Here is a 14,446-nt window from a genome sequence, read left to right as displayed (position 1 = left end):
TCAGCCTTCCCCTCTCTCTCCCATCCATCCATCCATCCATCCATCCATCCATCCATCCATCCATCCATCCATCCATCCATCCATCCACCCACCCACCCACCCTGCCAGTCAGCCTTCCACTGCCAAGCTCATGAACTCCCACCAGCAAAACAGGAGCCCTGTGCTCCCACAGCCCCCCTGCTCCTCTTTTCCCTCTCTCACCTCCAGGCTCTCAACCTTCAGGTCCCACCACTGGCCTGGAGGTCAGGAAGGGCTGTGAGCACGGCCAGCACACTGTCATGGAGGTGAGGACTGAGCCAGGCACGAGCAGGGAAGAGCCAATGCACACACACATATCCCTGCTCAGAGCCCCAGCCCAAGCTGGAGGTTCCCTGGGGACCCAGCACTGCTGCTGGGGCATCTCCACATTGCCAGCACCATGTGCCTCCAGCAGCCAGCCCACAGCTCCAAACAGGCAGCGAGGGCACCACTGCTGGGCACACAACTTCTGGGAGGTCTGGCTGTGGAGGTCCAGCCCAAAACGAGCCATCCTCGGAGCTGTGGCACAGCCTGGCCCAGCACAGAGCACCAAGGTGTCAGGAGGCTGAAGGCAGCCAGGATCACTGTCTCCTCTTCCCACTGTGCAGGAGCCAGGCTGCCCACAGAGCAGCATGGAAAGTGCCTTTCCCAGGCCTGCAGCTCCACAAGAAAAGGCATTTTGGTCACCACCCACACCCCCTCTCCGAGCATCCAGCTTGTCACCACGCTCAGCTAACCCCACAGCCACCTTCACACCCGTCCTTCCCCACGCCATGAGGTGGAGATGCCCTGGAGATGTAATCCTGTGTGGCAGGACACCATGGGCAGGACACAGAGAGGCTGGGAGCAGAGGGTGCTGCCTCAGAGGAGGGCTGGGGAAGCGGGCTGTGAGGTCAGGAGCTGAGGGATGGCTGGCCCATGCAGGCAGCTGACACAGCCAGACCCTGCTGGGCTGGGCTCTGCTGTTCCTTTTCCTCCTTTTTTTCCCTTCTCTTTGTTTTTCTCCTGCTGTTTTGCTTTGCCAGGACGTTTCCAAATGCCAGAGATGAGTCAGAGCAACCCAGCACTCCCTTTTACCCTCTGCAGCCCAGCTTCACAGCCCAGCTTCACAGCCCAGCTTCACAGCCCAGCTTCACAGCCCAGCTTCACAGCTCAGCGATGGCAGCAGCTGCCCAGGGACCCAGACATCCACCTCAGGGCTGTGCCATGCTGTGTGAGGAGAAGCTGAGCCCAGCCAGCCCCCATCCCACTGCATGCCAGGAGGCCACACACACCCCCAGCTCTCCATCTCCTGTGAGGGCTCAGCGAGGGCCAGGTTGTGCCCATCCAATGTGTCCTGTCCCATCCAGGGGATTGGGCTGGGTGAACCTAATGAGGTTCAACACTGCCAAGGGGCAGGTGCTGCACTTGGGCCAGAACAATGCCAGACACAGATACAGACTGGGAGAAGAGCTCCTGGGGAGCAGCCCTGCTGAGAAGGACCTGGGTGCCATGGTGGATGAGAACCTTAACATGAGCCAGCAGTGGCTCTGGCAGCTTGGAAGGCCAATGGGATCCTGGGCTCCATCAGCAGAGGGGTGGCAGCAGGGACAGGGAGGGGATTGTCCCTCTCTGCTCTGCCCTCGTGAGGCCCCAGCTGGAGTCCTGTGTCCAGAGCTGAGGCCCAACACAAGAAAGATGTGGGACTGGTGGAGAGGGATCAGAGGAGCCACAAGGATGATCAGAGGGCTGTAGCAGCTCCCCTATGGAGAGAGGCTGAGGGAGCTGGGCTGGTTCAGCCTGGAGAAGAGAAGGCTGTGGGGGGACCTCATTGCAGCCTTCCAGTCCCTGAAGGGAGCAGAGGAACAGGAGGGGAATCAGCTTTTTAAAAGGACTGGCAGGACAAGGGGGATGGATTGAAGCTGGAGGAGGGAAGGGTTAGATTAGATATTAGGGGGAAGTTCTTTCCAGAGAGAGTGGTGAGGGGCTGGAACAGGCTGCCCAGAGAGGGGGTGGGTGCCCCATCCCTGGGGGTGTTCAAGGCCAGGTTGGATGGGGCCCTGGGCAACCTTGTGTAGCTCCAGGCCTGGAGGTTGGTGTCCCTGCCTGTGGCAGGGGGTTGGAGCTCTGGGACCCTTGGGGTCCCTTCCAACCCAGCCCAGGCTGTGATTCTATGATTCTATGTTCCATCCCCTCCAACCTCAGCCCTACACCCAGCAATGCATGGGGCAGGAGCAGGAGCCAGGCAGGGAAGGCCTCCCTGACATCCTCCCCTTGCAGCCAGCACAGAATGGGGCAGCCCAAGGGATGCTTTACCTGAAACCCACCACCCCTCAGCAGGGCTGAGCCGAAGCCAGGCTTACATCAACCCCAAAGAGCAGGGTTCACCCAGGAGGGGTGTTTCCACTAAGGTACAGCGAGGTGGCGAGCACACGCTTCCCCTGCCAGCTGCCTGGACAAGGGGCCGGGGCCTCTTGCAGCTCCGCGGGTGGCAGACGTGTCTCAGCATCCTCACAAGGAGCTGGAGAGTTCTGGGGAGGGGAAGGCATGAAAAAGCCCTGAGCCAGCAGGAAACCTGTGGTGGGAAGCTCTGAGTCAGCTCTCACCAAGGCTTTGGCAAAAACCCGTGTCCCCTGCAGCCTCAGTGGGGCTTGCACAGCTCCCCAAATTCCTGGGGAAGAAAGCAGAGGGGTCCCTGCACCTCGCAGAGCCAGAGCACATGACATCCATCTGCATGGGTGTGTTGAGGTCAGAGTGTGCCAGCAGGCTCTTGGGACCTGTCAGAGGTCAGAGTGAGGGGCTCTGTGTGGGTCTGGCCAAGGGACCAGCCCAGACCAGGGAGTTCAGGGGAAAGGGCCAGGCTGGAAAGCAAAGTCTCCACTGAAATGCTGGGACTGTGGTTTGGACACTACCACACAGCACCATGGGGAAACTGAGGCACGGAGTGGGGCCAACCCATGGGGTTGGGTTGCGTGGGAGGAAAGGCAGAAGGGGGGAGACAGGTAAGCACAGTCATAAAGCCTAAACCAGCTCTCCCACAAGCCTTACTGGTGGCACCAGCATGGCCTGACTGAAAGCACCAGCCCCAGCTGGACCCCTGGAGCCATGGGGTGCCCCCGACCGCAGACCCCCCAGGACCAGCCCTGGGCCAGGCTTGCACCATGCTGCCTGTCCCCTTCCCAGGGCTCCCATCCTGGAGGGTGTTTTGGATGTGGCTGAGGGAGAACTGCTCTGGATATCTCTCAAGGACACAGAGCCACCCACTGCACAAACTTTTGGGTTGCTGGGGCCGGGGGTGGGGCTGGTGGGGGGTGGGATTTTCAGCCAGTTTGGAACTCCCAAGCAGACTGGAACTGCCATACCAGGGGGAAACTGCACACCCGGCTGCTGCTGACTCAGTTACTGTGGTAGGAGCACTTGTCAGGCTGCATTTCTGGGGTGCTGAGTCACGCTGTCAGGATGCTGAGTCACATCTGCTTGGGTCACCCATCCCGGTCCCACTGGCACATCCTTGCCCCCCTGCAGTGGGGACCCCGCAGCAGGATGGCACAGCACCCCATGCTCCCTCCGTCCTCACCTCGAGCTCCCTGGGCAGGGTAAGGGGCACCACGACCCCCAGCTGAGACACATCAGTTCTCCCCATTCCAAGCTGAGGTTTGATGTCTCCTGAAAGCAGATGTTGGTCCCTCACCCAGCCCAGCAGCTCTGCTGCATCCCCCAGGACACCCTCTGAGCCCCAGCACCGCAGCACCGCAGCACCCCAGCATCCTGCCTGCGGGCTGTGACCCACCAGCCTGCCCTCCTGAGGGGACAGACACACCACCAGACCACCACCACCCCCTCTCCCCCTCCAACAGACCCCGCTCCTGCCCTCCACAGCAGCCCAGCTCCTTGCCAGCTGCTCCCAGCACAACACCCCACGCCAGACAGTCCCTCCAGATTCCACCACACGATGAATGTTCTGTAAAACCACTGGTACTCAGCAGGGGGCCGGGGGGGGATGGATCAAAAAGACCCCGCTTTGATCATCCCTGTCTGCTCCAGGCAGCAGCTGGGCCATCTCCAGGGATTTTCTGCCCACAGCTGATGCAGGGACGGTGACTTTCTTCTTGGAAACATGTGGCAAGAGATGACACTGACCCTGTAAACTTGGCCCTGGGACCTGCACCCCAACGCTGGGCATTTTGCTGCTGGCATCCATCCCAGCCCCGCTCTGCTCTCGCTCCCACACTGAGCCCAGTGCCGTACCTCAGTTTCCCCAGGTGGGCAGAGGCACCAGATGGAAAATCACCCCAGTAAGACCTGTGCCCAGGTCACTTGCTCAGCATGCTGCGCCTCTTGAGCACCACATCCCAGTGCCCTCACCCACAAGAAGGTTCCCCATCCTGCTCCATCCCATGTTCTCCATCCTGGTCCCTGTGGATCAATCTCCAGCTCATCAGGACACATTTGGGACATTGTCCAAGCTGGACATCTCCCTGCCAGGGATCTCAGTCACTTGGGAAAACCTGTGGGAAGTGAGGTCCTCTGTGCTAGACAGAGGGAAACTGAGGCACAGAAGGCCCATGCACATCACTGGCAGTCTTCTGCTTCCCCAGTTCCTGCAACAGCTGCACAGGCAAGGGATGGGGGGAAACACATGGCTCTGTGGGCTATGGAAAAGGGCTGGCCAAGGGAATAGGATCAGTCCCTTCCACTCCTGGAGAGGGACCAGGTCTGAGCTCAGCACAGAGGTCCCCATGGGTTCTCCAGAGCTGGTCAGGAAGGTGAATGGATCCTTCCCACTGAGCCTCAGAAGTACAGCGTGGTGGGGAAGAGGCTTTTCCCCCCAGGAAAAGAAATAGATCTCAGCACGGGGAGTCGATCGGTTCAACTGGGAGGCCAAGTGTCTGATGGAGCACAGCAGGGAGCTCAGCACAGGCTATCCCACAGCAGGGAGCTCAGCACGGGCCATCCCACAGCAGGGAGCTCAGCACAGCCTTCCCGAGCTGTGTGATGATGATTTCACCTCCCCAGGGGGGTGTGGGGGGGTTGCTGCTTCCTGGCTGAATCCCTGTTGCCAACACACGTTGGAAATGACCATCAGCCAGCGCTGGGACTGGCCGCGGGAGCTGCGCCCGGCTCGAGGGGGCTGCAGCCCGTGGTAACCCAACCGACCCCGTGCCCCCCCCCAAGACACCCCCCAGGACACACACACACCGTGAGCACACGCTGCACACCCCCCAGCCCTGGCACAGCCGAAGCGGCTCCGAGGGGCAGGCTGGGCAAAGCCAGACTCGCACCCCCGGGCAGGTTCTACCCCGGCGCCCGGCTGAGCCCCAGCGAAACGCTCCCCCTGCACTTGCTCTGCACCGCCCAGCGCTGCGGAAACCAATTCCCAGGCTCTGCCGACCCGGCTTTCCTAGTGCACGGACCAGGAAACATTAGAAGTGAAAAACAACTCCTCAGCCAGCATCGGGAGGGTTTTTTTTTTTCCCCTTTTAAATCTGGCTCCCGCCCCACTCTCTCTGCAGAGCTCCAGCCCGGCTCCTGCCCTCTCTTGCAGGCTCGGCTGCCCTGCAAACCTCCTGCCTCCCAGGCTGGGGAGCAGCCCCCAGGCTGGACTGCTTCAGGCTGAAAGAGGAAGGGCGACAGGAAGGAATTATGGTGGTAACAGAGAGGGAGAACTTCAAAGTGCCCGTAGCTCCAGGCTTCCCGCAGCTCCTTGGCAGACCCCATCCCATCCAAGGGAGCAGCATGCAGCCCAGCGCTGCAGCACACAGATACCCGGGTTACTTCTGCACGTCCATCCACACCCCAAAATTGCAAATGTATTTGGCTTTTTAAGGTCACTTCCACCAAAAGCTGGAGCAGGGGTGTCTCTGCCCCCACCTCTGCATCCCACCTGGCTGGACCTGCCCCACACACACAGCCCTCAGACACCAGCAACAGGCAGAACTGCTGCCCGAGTGCCCAGGAGCAGAAGGTTTTGCCCCAGATCATGCCCCAGATGTGCCTTTTGTAGCTCTTCTCCCCCCACCTGGCTCTGCAGGTCTTGAGCCTTCACAGTGAGAGCAGCCTGAGGAGGAGTGGGGGGTTGGGTTTTGTTGGAATGCTGTGGAAGTGGATGTTGTGTTGGATCTTTTCAGCCCATTCTCTCCTAGCTCAGGGCCCTTCCCCAGCTCCAAGAAAAGCATCTTACCTGAGCAGCAAGGATGGTGCCTGGGCAGGGATGGTGCCTGCATGAGTGCTGAGCTGAGCGGTGTCCACTTCTTCCAGGCTCCTGGCACTGGGTCACACACTGGGCTGACAGAGAGGAGGGAAAAAACCCTCCCTCTGGACTTGGCAGATGCTTTTGGCTGAACGATGCCCTTGTCTGAGGAGCATCCTGATGGAGCCCGGAGGTGGAAGGGGCAGCATTTCCCCCCAGGTCCCTGCGAGACAAGTCACACATTCAGCAGGCAGAGTGGAGGACAGCAAAGGATGGTAGGGGTGAGAGCAGCACCAAGACAATGAGCAGCCCCAGCTGGAAGGCTGGGACAGCTGGTACCACCTCAGCCCTTCAGCATCCCCCTCCTTCTCCTCCTCCCTTGCCCACACTGGGTCCCACCTCTTTCATCCTGCTCCCACAGCTTCACTCTGGCCAGTTCGACAGGAGATGGGGAACAGCGAGGAGCCACAGCCCCACCTCAGCATCAGTGCTGCCTTTCTGCTGAAAGAGGAAAACCTATTTGCTACCCAGAGGATGCCAAGGAAGCAGCCAGCCTCCTGCCCACACTCCCCCTCTGCATGTCACAGTCGGCTGGAGATGCTGAGCGGGCGATTAGATCAGCCACCTGAGAACATGCCTACGGCGCCGGCGCTCTCCAGGGCTTGGCAAAGTCTTTTGTGAAAGACTAAGAGCTGATAAGGTGACTGGTTACCCCCTTCCCCGATTCTGCCAGGTCACGATAGCTGGTGCCACTGTTTGCCAGGTGTTGACAGCTGGCACCACGGCCCCTCTGCAGCCCGGGGAGCCCAGCACGCCCAGCCGTGCTGCGGGGACCATGGCACATCAGCACATGGCTAAGGGTAAAGTTGGGCTTGGGGACAACAACATGCTGAGCTCAAGTATCCCCAAAAGCAAGGTGAGCACAGGTGGAGGAGACCCTCTGCAAACTGCCAGGCTGCTGAGATGGGTCCAGAGAGCAAGGGTCAGGAGGAAGGACGCATGCCCAGGTGTCAGCCTCAGGGAAGGTGCCTCCATCATGGGTCTGGCCAGGGGTCCCAGTCCTCCTGCTTGTGGTCAGGTCCCTGTTTTGCTGTCCATCCTGACCTGACCCCACTTTGGGGTCACCAGGTTGGGGGCTGTGGGCTCAGACTGAGGCCAGCATGCTTTTCCCATGCCCATCCCTGAAGAAGGAGCAGTTCTGGGAGGACTCGAGTGCCCGTGTGTTTTGCCAAGGCCTCCGCTTCGCTGCCAAGGTGAGAGTGTGGAAACCACAGGCTCACCTGGCCGCAGCCGCTGGGCGATGGCCATGGCCCAGCCTTCCTGTTTGCTGTCCAAACAGCTCAGTGTTTGATTTCAGAGCGATGGGGAGCTCTGCCCACCCGTGGGGACACAGGACCGGGACTCAGCAGCCAAGCCCCAGCGTGTGTGGAGGGACAGCCTGCCCAGGGTGGGCTGTCACCAGTGGGCAGAGCGGGCACATCCTCCTCCCTCACAGGCAAGACCCCTGGGAGATGCTCAGCAGGACCTGACCCCCCCTTTTCGGCAAACCTTCACGGGTCTGAGCTCCCTGGGGTGCTGGGCACCGACCCCATCGCCTAAACCCATGTGTGGGGTCACGTCCCCCCGGCCCTGAGACCTCCCGTTCTCAGCCCGGGCAGCACGGGGGGGGGGCGGGGGGAGAGGCGGGTCTCCCTCTGCCCGGAGCAGGGTGTCCCCAACCCTGTGGAGCCTGGGGGGGGGTGTCACACGGGACTCCCTGAGATCCCCGAGGTCCCACCGCCCCTCTCCCGCTGCCCAGGGGGCACCAGCCCAGCCCCGCGTCCCACCCCCGTGGCCACCCGCGGCCTCGGCGGCGGGAGGAGGAGGGAGCGAGCCCCCGGCCCCGCCTCCTCCCGCCCCCATCCCGCCCCCTCCGCCCGTCCCGGCGCCGTCGAGCGCGGGCAGCGGCAGCGGCCGGGCCATGGCCCCGCACCAGCCCAGCGCCGGGCAGTACCTGCGCTCCGACAGCGGCGGCTCGGAGGCTCCGATGCTGGCGGACGGCCCCGGCCCTGGCCCCGGCTCCGGTGCCGGCGAGGGGCGGCGGCGGCGGCGGCGGTGGGGGCCGCTGTGGGGCAGCGTGGCCGTCATGGCCATCCTCGCCCTGCAGATCGCCTCCACCACCGGCCTCTTCGTCTACTTCACCATGGCCATCTCCAAGGTGAGCCCGCCGGCGGGGCTTCGGCCTCAGCCGCCCCCCCCCCGGGGGCACGGAACCGGCGGGGGGCGGGGGCGAGGTGGGGGTTGGGGTGTTGCTGGACCCCCGAGACCTCCGACGGCTGCGGGGGGTCCCTGCCCCGCTCCTCCTGCCCCCTCCCCCGGGACGGCAGCTGCCCCGCTGCGCAGCCAGATGTGGAGGCGGGAGTGGGGAGGGGGGGTTGGGGGGGTCGGGGGTGTGGACGCTGCCCCCGCTCCCCCGGGAGCCGCGGAGCCAGATGTTGGGGGGTGGACACTGCCCTCAGCTCCGCCCAGAGCCGCGGATCCAGATGTGGAGAGGAGCCTTTGTCCTGGGCTCCGGAGCCGGGGAAGGGGGGTGGTCCTGCCCTGGGGGCCCGTCAGAGGCTGCAGCTCCAGCTGGGGGGTGGGACTAGCTGCCCCGTTCCCCGCTCTCGGCCCCATCCTTCCCATCGCACTCCTGCTCCAGGACCACTGAATCCTCCTCACCCCCCCTCAAGATGCTGGAAGTGGCCTGGGCAGGAGCCCCCCCCCACCAGTAGCAGCTCTTGGGTGCCTGCATCCCAGGGGGGTGATGGGGACTCAGCCCCCACCGCCCCCCAGCATCATTTGCATCAAACTGTTCCCAAACTCGGCTGTAACAGCCCTGACCCTGCTAACTGAACCCCCCATCTCCCCCCCACCCCAACAGCTGCCCTCCCCAAGCAGCCAGGGGTGGGTGAGGAGGGGAAACCACCAAACTGGGGAGATCTTTGCTGTAAGGAGGGGGAAATTCAGTGCTGCCAGGCACTCCACCGACACCACCCTTCATCCCTGGTGATGAAGGACCAGTCAAGAAAAGGGTCCTGCAGTGCCAAGCATTGCGCAAACCACAACCTGGAGGGGGTGGAAGGGGGGGTGGGGGGGAAGGAAAAAACCCTGCCTGGGGAAGGGCCTGTCTGTGGCCAGCAGAGCTTGGTTTGGAGCAGCTGCCAGCTTGGGGCTTTGTTTCCACCCCTGGACCCCATGTGGTACCCACTGCAGGGGGATTTCCGCGGGGGCGATGGGGACAGGCAGAGCCCCAGGGCCCCTGGCTCACTCCCAGGGACAGCTTGTACACACCCCAGCACGGGGGGTGCTTTCTGTGGCTCCAGTTTTACAAAACTTTCCCACTTTTTCCTTAATTTAAGCACCCCACCCAGCACAAGGCCCCCCCAGGAGAGGGGACAGGGGTTACTCCGTGAGGAGAGGGGTGCTGGTGGTACACCAGCAAGCCTTAATCAAGGCAATTAGCATGATCAGTCGATGCCAGGCAGTTGTTAGGACCCAGAGGGATGAGGCACAAGGGTTTAGCCCTAGTGCTATGGCTGGGAACTTGCTGCTGCCTTGCTGGGATGGGAAGGAACCTGGTGTGGGCTGAGCCCCAGGTGACAAGGTGGCCAAGCCCCAGGACTCCTGGGTTGCTGCATCTGCAAGGGTGAAAGTGCCAGTGTTCAGCCCCAGCTGCTGGCACACTGGTGTCAGGGCAGCTGTCCCATCTGTGCCTCAGTTTTCCCACATCCTAGACAGCAGCAGGTGACAGTGAGACCCTATATCAGCTGTGCCTGCCCCCCCATTGCCATGCCACAGCCAGGGCCAAGCCAGGTCAGCCTCAGGACAGCCTGGGAAGGGGCAGCTTGCCACGCAGCAGCCCACGTCATGTGGAGGGGAAGGCTTCCCAGCCCAAACCACAAGCCAGCACAGGCTAGAAAGCATCCGAGCTCTGCCTGGGCTGACGCAGCACTACAAGTGCCTTGGGGTCCTGTCTCTGGGCAGCCCGGCCCGGCAGCTGGAAGCACAGAGCTGCGTGAGAGCTCTTGTTTTGCAACCCCAGTTGGGCTCAGCAGCAGGGAAGCACCAAGAGCTCAGACGAGGCTGCCTGGGCACGTCCAGCCTGCGGCTGCAGCTCTTAGCAGTGCTGTATGGAGCCAAGCCTCGCAGCGTGACCGCTTCCCCAGCAGCCCTGAGCATCTCCTTCCATGCTAATAATGCCCATTGCTTCTGCTGCAGGAGCCTCAGCCCCCCCGGGGTCAGGGGAGGGAGAGGAGGAGGAGGTGGAGAATGGGAGGTTTGGGTTTCTTTTCTTTACCTGCTGCTCGGTGAGAGTCCTGGAGTCTGGCCGCTGGAGCTCAGTGAAAGGGGCTGTGCTGTTCCCTGGGGTGCTGGGGGCTGCCAGGAGTCACAGGAGGACAAGCTGAGCTTGAACCTGTCCAGATCACAAAACCAGGCTTCTGAGGGAACTCGGGACCCACCCAGCCCTGTGCCACCTGCCGGCATCACAGCACCAGGGGCACGGCTGGTGTTAGCATCCCGGCAGCGCCGCCCTGTCCCACTGCCAGCTTGGGGCTGTTCTGCACCCCATGGTGCAGCCGTGAGCACCCTGATGCTGGAGGAGACGTGACAAAGGTAGCTGCACCGTGCACACACTGCACCAGGGTCCCTGCTGCTCGCTCGAGCCACGCGGTGCTGCACCCACCTGGAGTGATGCAGGGGTGCCCGGGTGTTTCTGTTCCAGCTCAAAGCCCAGGCGCCCGGGAGCACAGAGGAGCTGCGGTGTCTGCAGCTCATCAACCAGCAGCAGGAGGGCTCCAGCCTGGAGGAGCTGATCAGCAACCAGTCCTGCCTCAAGCTGGCCAACACCATCAAAGCCTATGTGGCCACGGTGAGCCCGGATTCACTGGCTTTGGGGACAGCACCTGCCTGCCTCAGTTTCCCCATCTGCCTCACTGGAAAGGCGGCAGAGGGCAATTCCAGGGGTTGTTTAAGGGGGGAAGGGGTGGAGGAGTGGGGCTGGAGGCCAAGGCCATGGTGTGAAGAACGAGGTCATGAAGACCTGGGACAGACAGGAGGAGCTGAGGCACAGGGAATGGTTTCACCCCCTAACCACGGGACTGTTTCTCTTCTCCAACGGTTCAGGTGACGGAGAGCGTCATCCGCAGGAGCGCGGTGAAGGGTGAGTCCCTCCTGGCCCGGCACTGGGGTGCCGTACAGCCACCTCCCTGCAGCTGGCCAGGCAGAGCCGCGGCCCACATGCGCACGGCTCGGCGTGCGGCCGGGAACGCCAGCGGGCTGGGGCGGGAGCGCTCGCTCCCGGGGCAAACTCCGCTGGGCACAGTGCTTGGGCTGGGGCGGAGGAGGGCGGGCGAAGGGCACACATCCCCTGGGAGCGTGTTGGAGGGACAGCCGTGGGTCCGTCTGGGGCTGCAGGAGCAGCACAGAGCTGTTTGTTAATGATTGACCGGCCACTTCCATCCCCAAATAACCTCCCTCCTCTGTGGGTCCGTGGGGCATCTCCCTGCCCAGCCCACCCTGCATGCCCTGCCAGGACCTGCTCTGCTGGCACGGGGCTGGGCGTCCCCACGCTCTCTGTCCCCTAGAGCCGCCTGTCCCTTTCCTTGCAGAGGCGCGGCGGAGCTACGCCAACACCTCGGAGGGGCAGGTTCCTCCCAAGGCAGCCGGGAAGCCCTCGGCACATCTCACCCTCCGCCCGCAGAGCCTGGCCCAGGATGGTGAGTCGGGGACCCCGCCGGGAGCCAAGATGGGAAGGCGGAAAAGGTCCAACCTAAGGGGACCGGGATGGGGGATGCTTCTGATGGGAGATGTTTGCCCCAACCCAGACCACCTCCTCCTCCCCCCTGCATGCCGGGTGACTGTGGGAGGGAGTTCAAGCCCTGCACCTCGCTGACCCTGCCTTCTCCCCAGGAAACTCCAAGCGCTTCGGGAACCTGTCCCAGTCCTGCCGCCACGCCATCGTGCGCTGGGAGGACAGCACCATCCACTCCCACCTCCAGAACCTCACCTACCACGACGGGCGGCTGCGGATCAACCAGGCGGGCAAGTACTACGTCTACTCCCAGATCTACTTCCGCTACCCCAGCGACGGGGCCGGCGCCCGGCTCTCCGTCCCCCAGCTCGTGCAGTGCATCAACTGGAAGACGACCTACAGCCAGCCCATCCTCCTGCTCAAAGGGGTCGGCACCAAGTGCTGGGCCCCCGAGGCCGACTACGGGCTCCACGCTCTCTACCAGGGGGGTCTGTTCGAGCTGAAGGCCGGCGATGAGCTCTTTGTCTCCGTCTCCTCCTTGGCCATTGACTACAACGATGCAGCAGCCAGCTATTTCGGAGCCTTCCGGCTCGACCTGTGACTGTCACCTCTGCCCCCCCACTTCCTGCTGCTCCTGCCATCGGCTCTGCAGCAGCTATTGGAACAGAACCGCCGGGGTTAGGGGGACACACACGCAGGCTCCTTCCCTTGGAGAGGCACCCGTGGTCACATCTGTGACAGCCAGACAAAGCCTCCCCACGGCAGGATGATGCTTGGCAAGTCTGACCCCGCGTCTGGCAGGGACAGAGCCGTTCAGCTTGGCTGTGGGCTCTCAGGACCCTGAGCTGGAGGTGCTGGGACAGGAGCCGGGCTCAGCAGGGAAGCAGCGGCACAGCGAGCACGGGCGCAGCGCCAGCACCCCCAGGGCTCAGCGCCAGCAGACAGCCTGCGGGTACGAGGCAGGTCCAGCTTCGCTCTCCAGAAGGGAGTGAAGGAGTTTCAGAGTTCATTGGGAGCCTGGAGCGATGCTGGCACTGATGCTGGAGACAGGACTACGAGGCTGGCAGCAGCCAGCTGCAGCAGAGAGGAACCTTTGGCCCAAGAGCTTCCCATCGCACCCCCCCCTTCACTTCTGACTGAGCATCTCTCTGGGGGGATGCCAGTCATCCCCGCACTGGTGGGCCAGTGCAGCTCCCTGCTCCTCACCCCTTTGGGCCTGGCAGTCATGATCCTCCAGGATTTCACCTCGGGATGAGCCCCCAGCACCGGACCCAGATGGGACAAGACCAACCCCTCAGTTGTACCACATTGGACACAAAAGATGGGTTCAAGCAGGGCAGAGTGTGGTCAGAGCCCCATGGACTCTGGGGTGGAGGCAGCCCCCTTTTGTAATTAATTACCTGTATCCTCCAAGCGCCTTCAGATCATTGGTGAGTATGGACGAAACAGCAGCTCCCAGGCTCCCAGGAAGGACACAAGCAGCCCCTGTGGCAGTGTGGCTGTGAGATGGGGCTCTCAGTGTGAATAAAGCCTGTACTCCAGCTCTGGTCTCCTTGCATCGGGCACCATGCCCCAGGCAGCCTCAGCGCTGGGGTCTGCGGCGTTCCCAGGCTCAGCCGGCACGACGCAGCGATCCCTGTGCCAGCCCAGCCAGAGCAGCCCCTGTGCAGTGCCAGAGCTGCCAAGGCAGTGTGGGGGAAGGGGCCAGGGGGTTCCCAGGAACTCTGGCCCCCGCAGCTGCAGCCAGCCCCAAGGAGGCTGCAGGCAACAGCCAGGTCCTGCCTCATCCTGCAGCGACTTGAAGGGCTCCGCTGACACCCCCTCTATCCCACAGAGAGCTGCTGAGCCCAGTGCCCCCTGGTACCCTGGGACTGGCTCCTCCAGCAGAACTCCTCCCGGGACCCCGTTCCTCCTCCCCTGCTCCCAGCACCCTTAGGCCCTCACACAGGGTCCCCAGGGGATCCAGTGCTGCTCCCTTCTCCACTTCAGGGTCACCAAGCCCTGGGCTGCCAGGATGGGCTTGTTGCCCATTGCACCATGCTGCTGCTCCTCACCCATCACACAGCTCCCCAGGCCTGACCCCCAACCCTGCGCCTTGGCTGGGGGCCGGTGCCAGTTGAGCCAGCAGCTCACATGTCCCCCCCCACTCACAGACATTGATCATCACCATGTGCCAGCCTACATCTCCCTAACACCCCCAAGGCACGCAGTGTGGGTCCTGCACCCCATGCATGGACCTGCCCCGAGTTCAAATCCACAGCCACCTTCCCCAGCTCTTCCCAGGCAGCACCCCACTGCCTGCTGAGGGGTACAGGGCTGCTCCAGGGCCCTGCTGCTCCCTCCCTACCCCAGCCACCCCCTCTGTGGCCGAGCTCCCCAGCCCCACAGAGGGAGATGAGTGGATGCTCAGCCCTGACCGGCGCGTCACGCTCTTGCCGAACATAAACAAAGCTCCAAAGCACGCAGCCCAGCTGGGTCCCCCGTGA

At 62.8% G+C, this 14,446-nt stretch overlaps 1 protein-coding gene across 1 annotated transcript; it reads left to right on the top strand.

Annotated features, from left to right (window-relative positions):
• Nucleotides 1-8,111: 8,111 nt before the first annotated feature.
• Nucleotides 8,112-13,495, top strand: LOC311195803 (tumor necrosis factor ligand superfamily member 10-like). Its single transcript, XM_084269231.1, has 5 exons — nucleotides 8,112-8,384; nucleotides 10,932-11,078; nucleotides 11,333-11,369; nucleotides 11,818-11,925; nucleotides 12,119-13,495. Exons 1-5 carry the CDS (start codon nucleotides 8,148-8,150, stop codon nucleotides 12,559-12,561), a joined length of 972 nt encoding a protein of 323 aa, XP_084125357.1. The 5' UTR covers nucleotides 8,112-8,147; the 3' UTR covers nucleotides 12,562-13,495.
• Nucleotides 13,496-14,446: the final 951 nt, after the last annotated feature.

Source organism: Gallinula chloropus, assembly GCF_964237585.1.
Source record: "Gallinula chloropus genome assembly, chromosome: 11".
In the NCBI taxonomy this organism is placed as follows: domain Eukaryota; kingdom Metazoa; phylum Chordata; class Aves; order Gruiformes; family Rallidae; genus Gallinula; species Gallinula chloropus.
The sequence above is the reverse complement of the archived record's forward strand: the minus strand, read 5'-3'. Positions and strand labels throughout refer to the sequence as shown.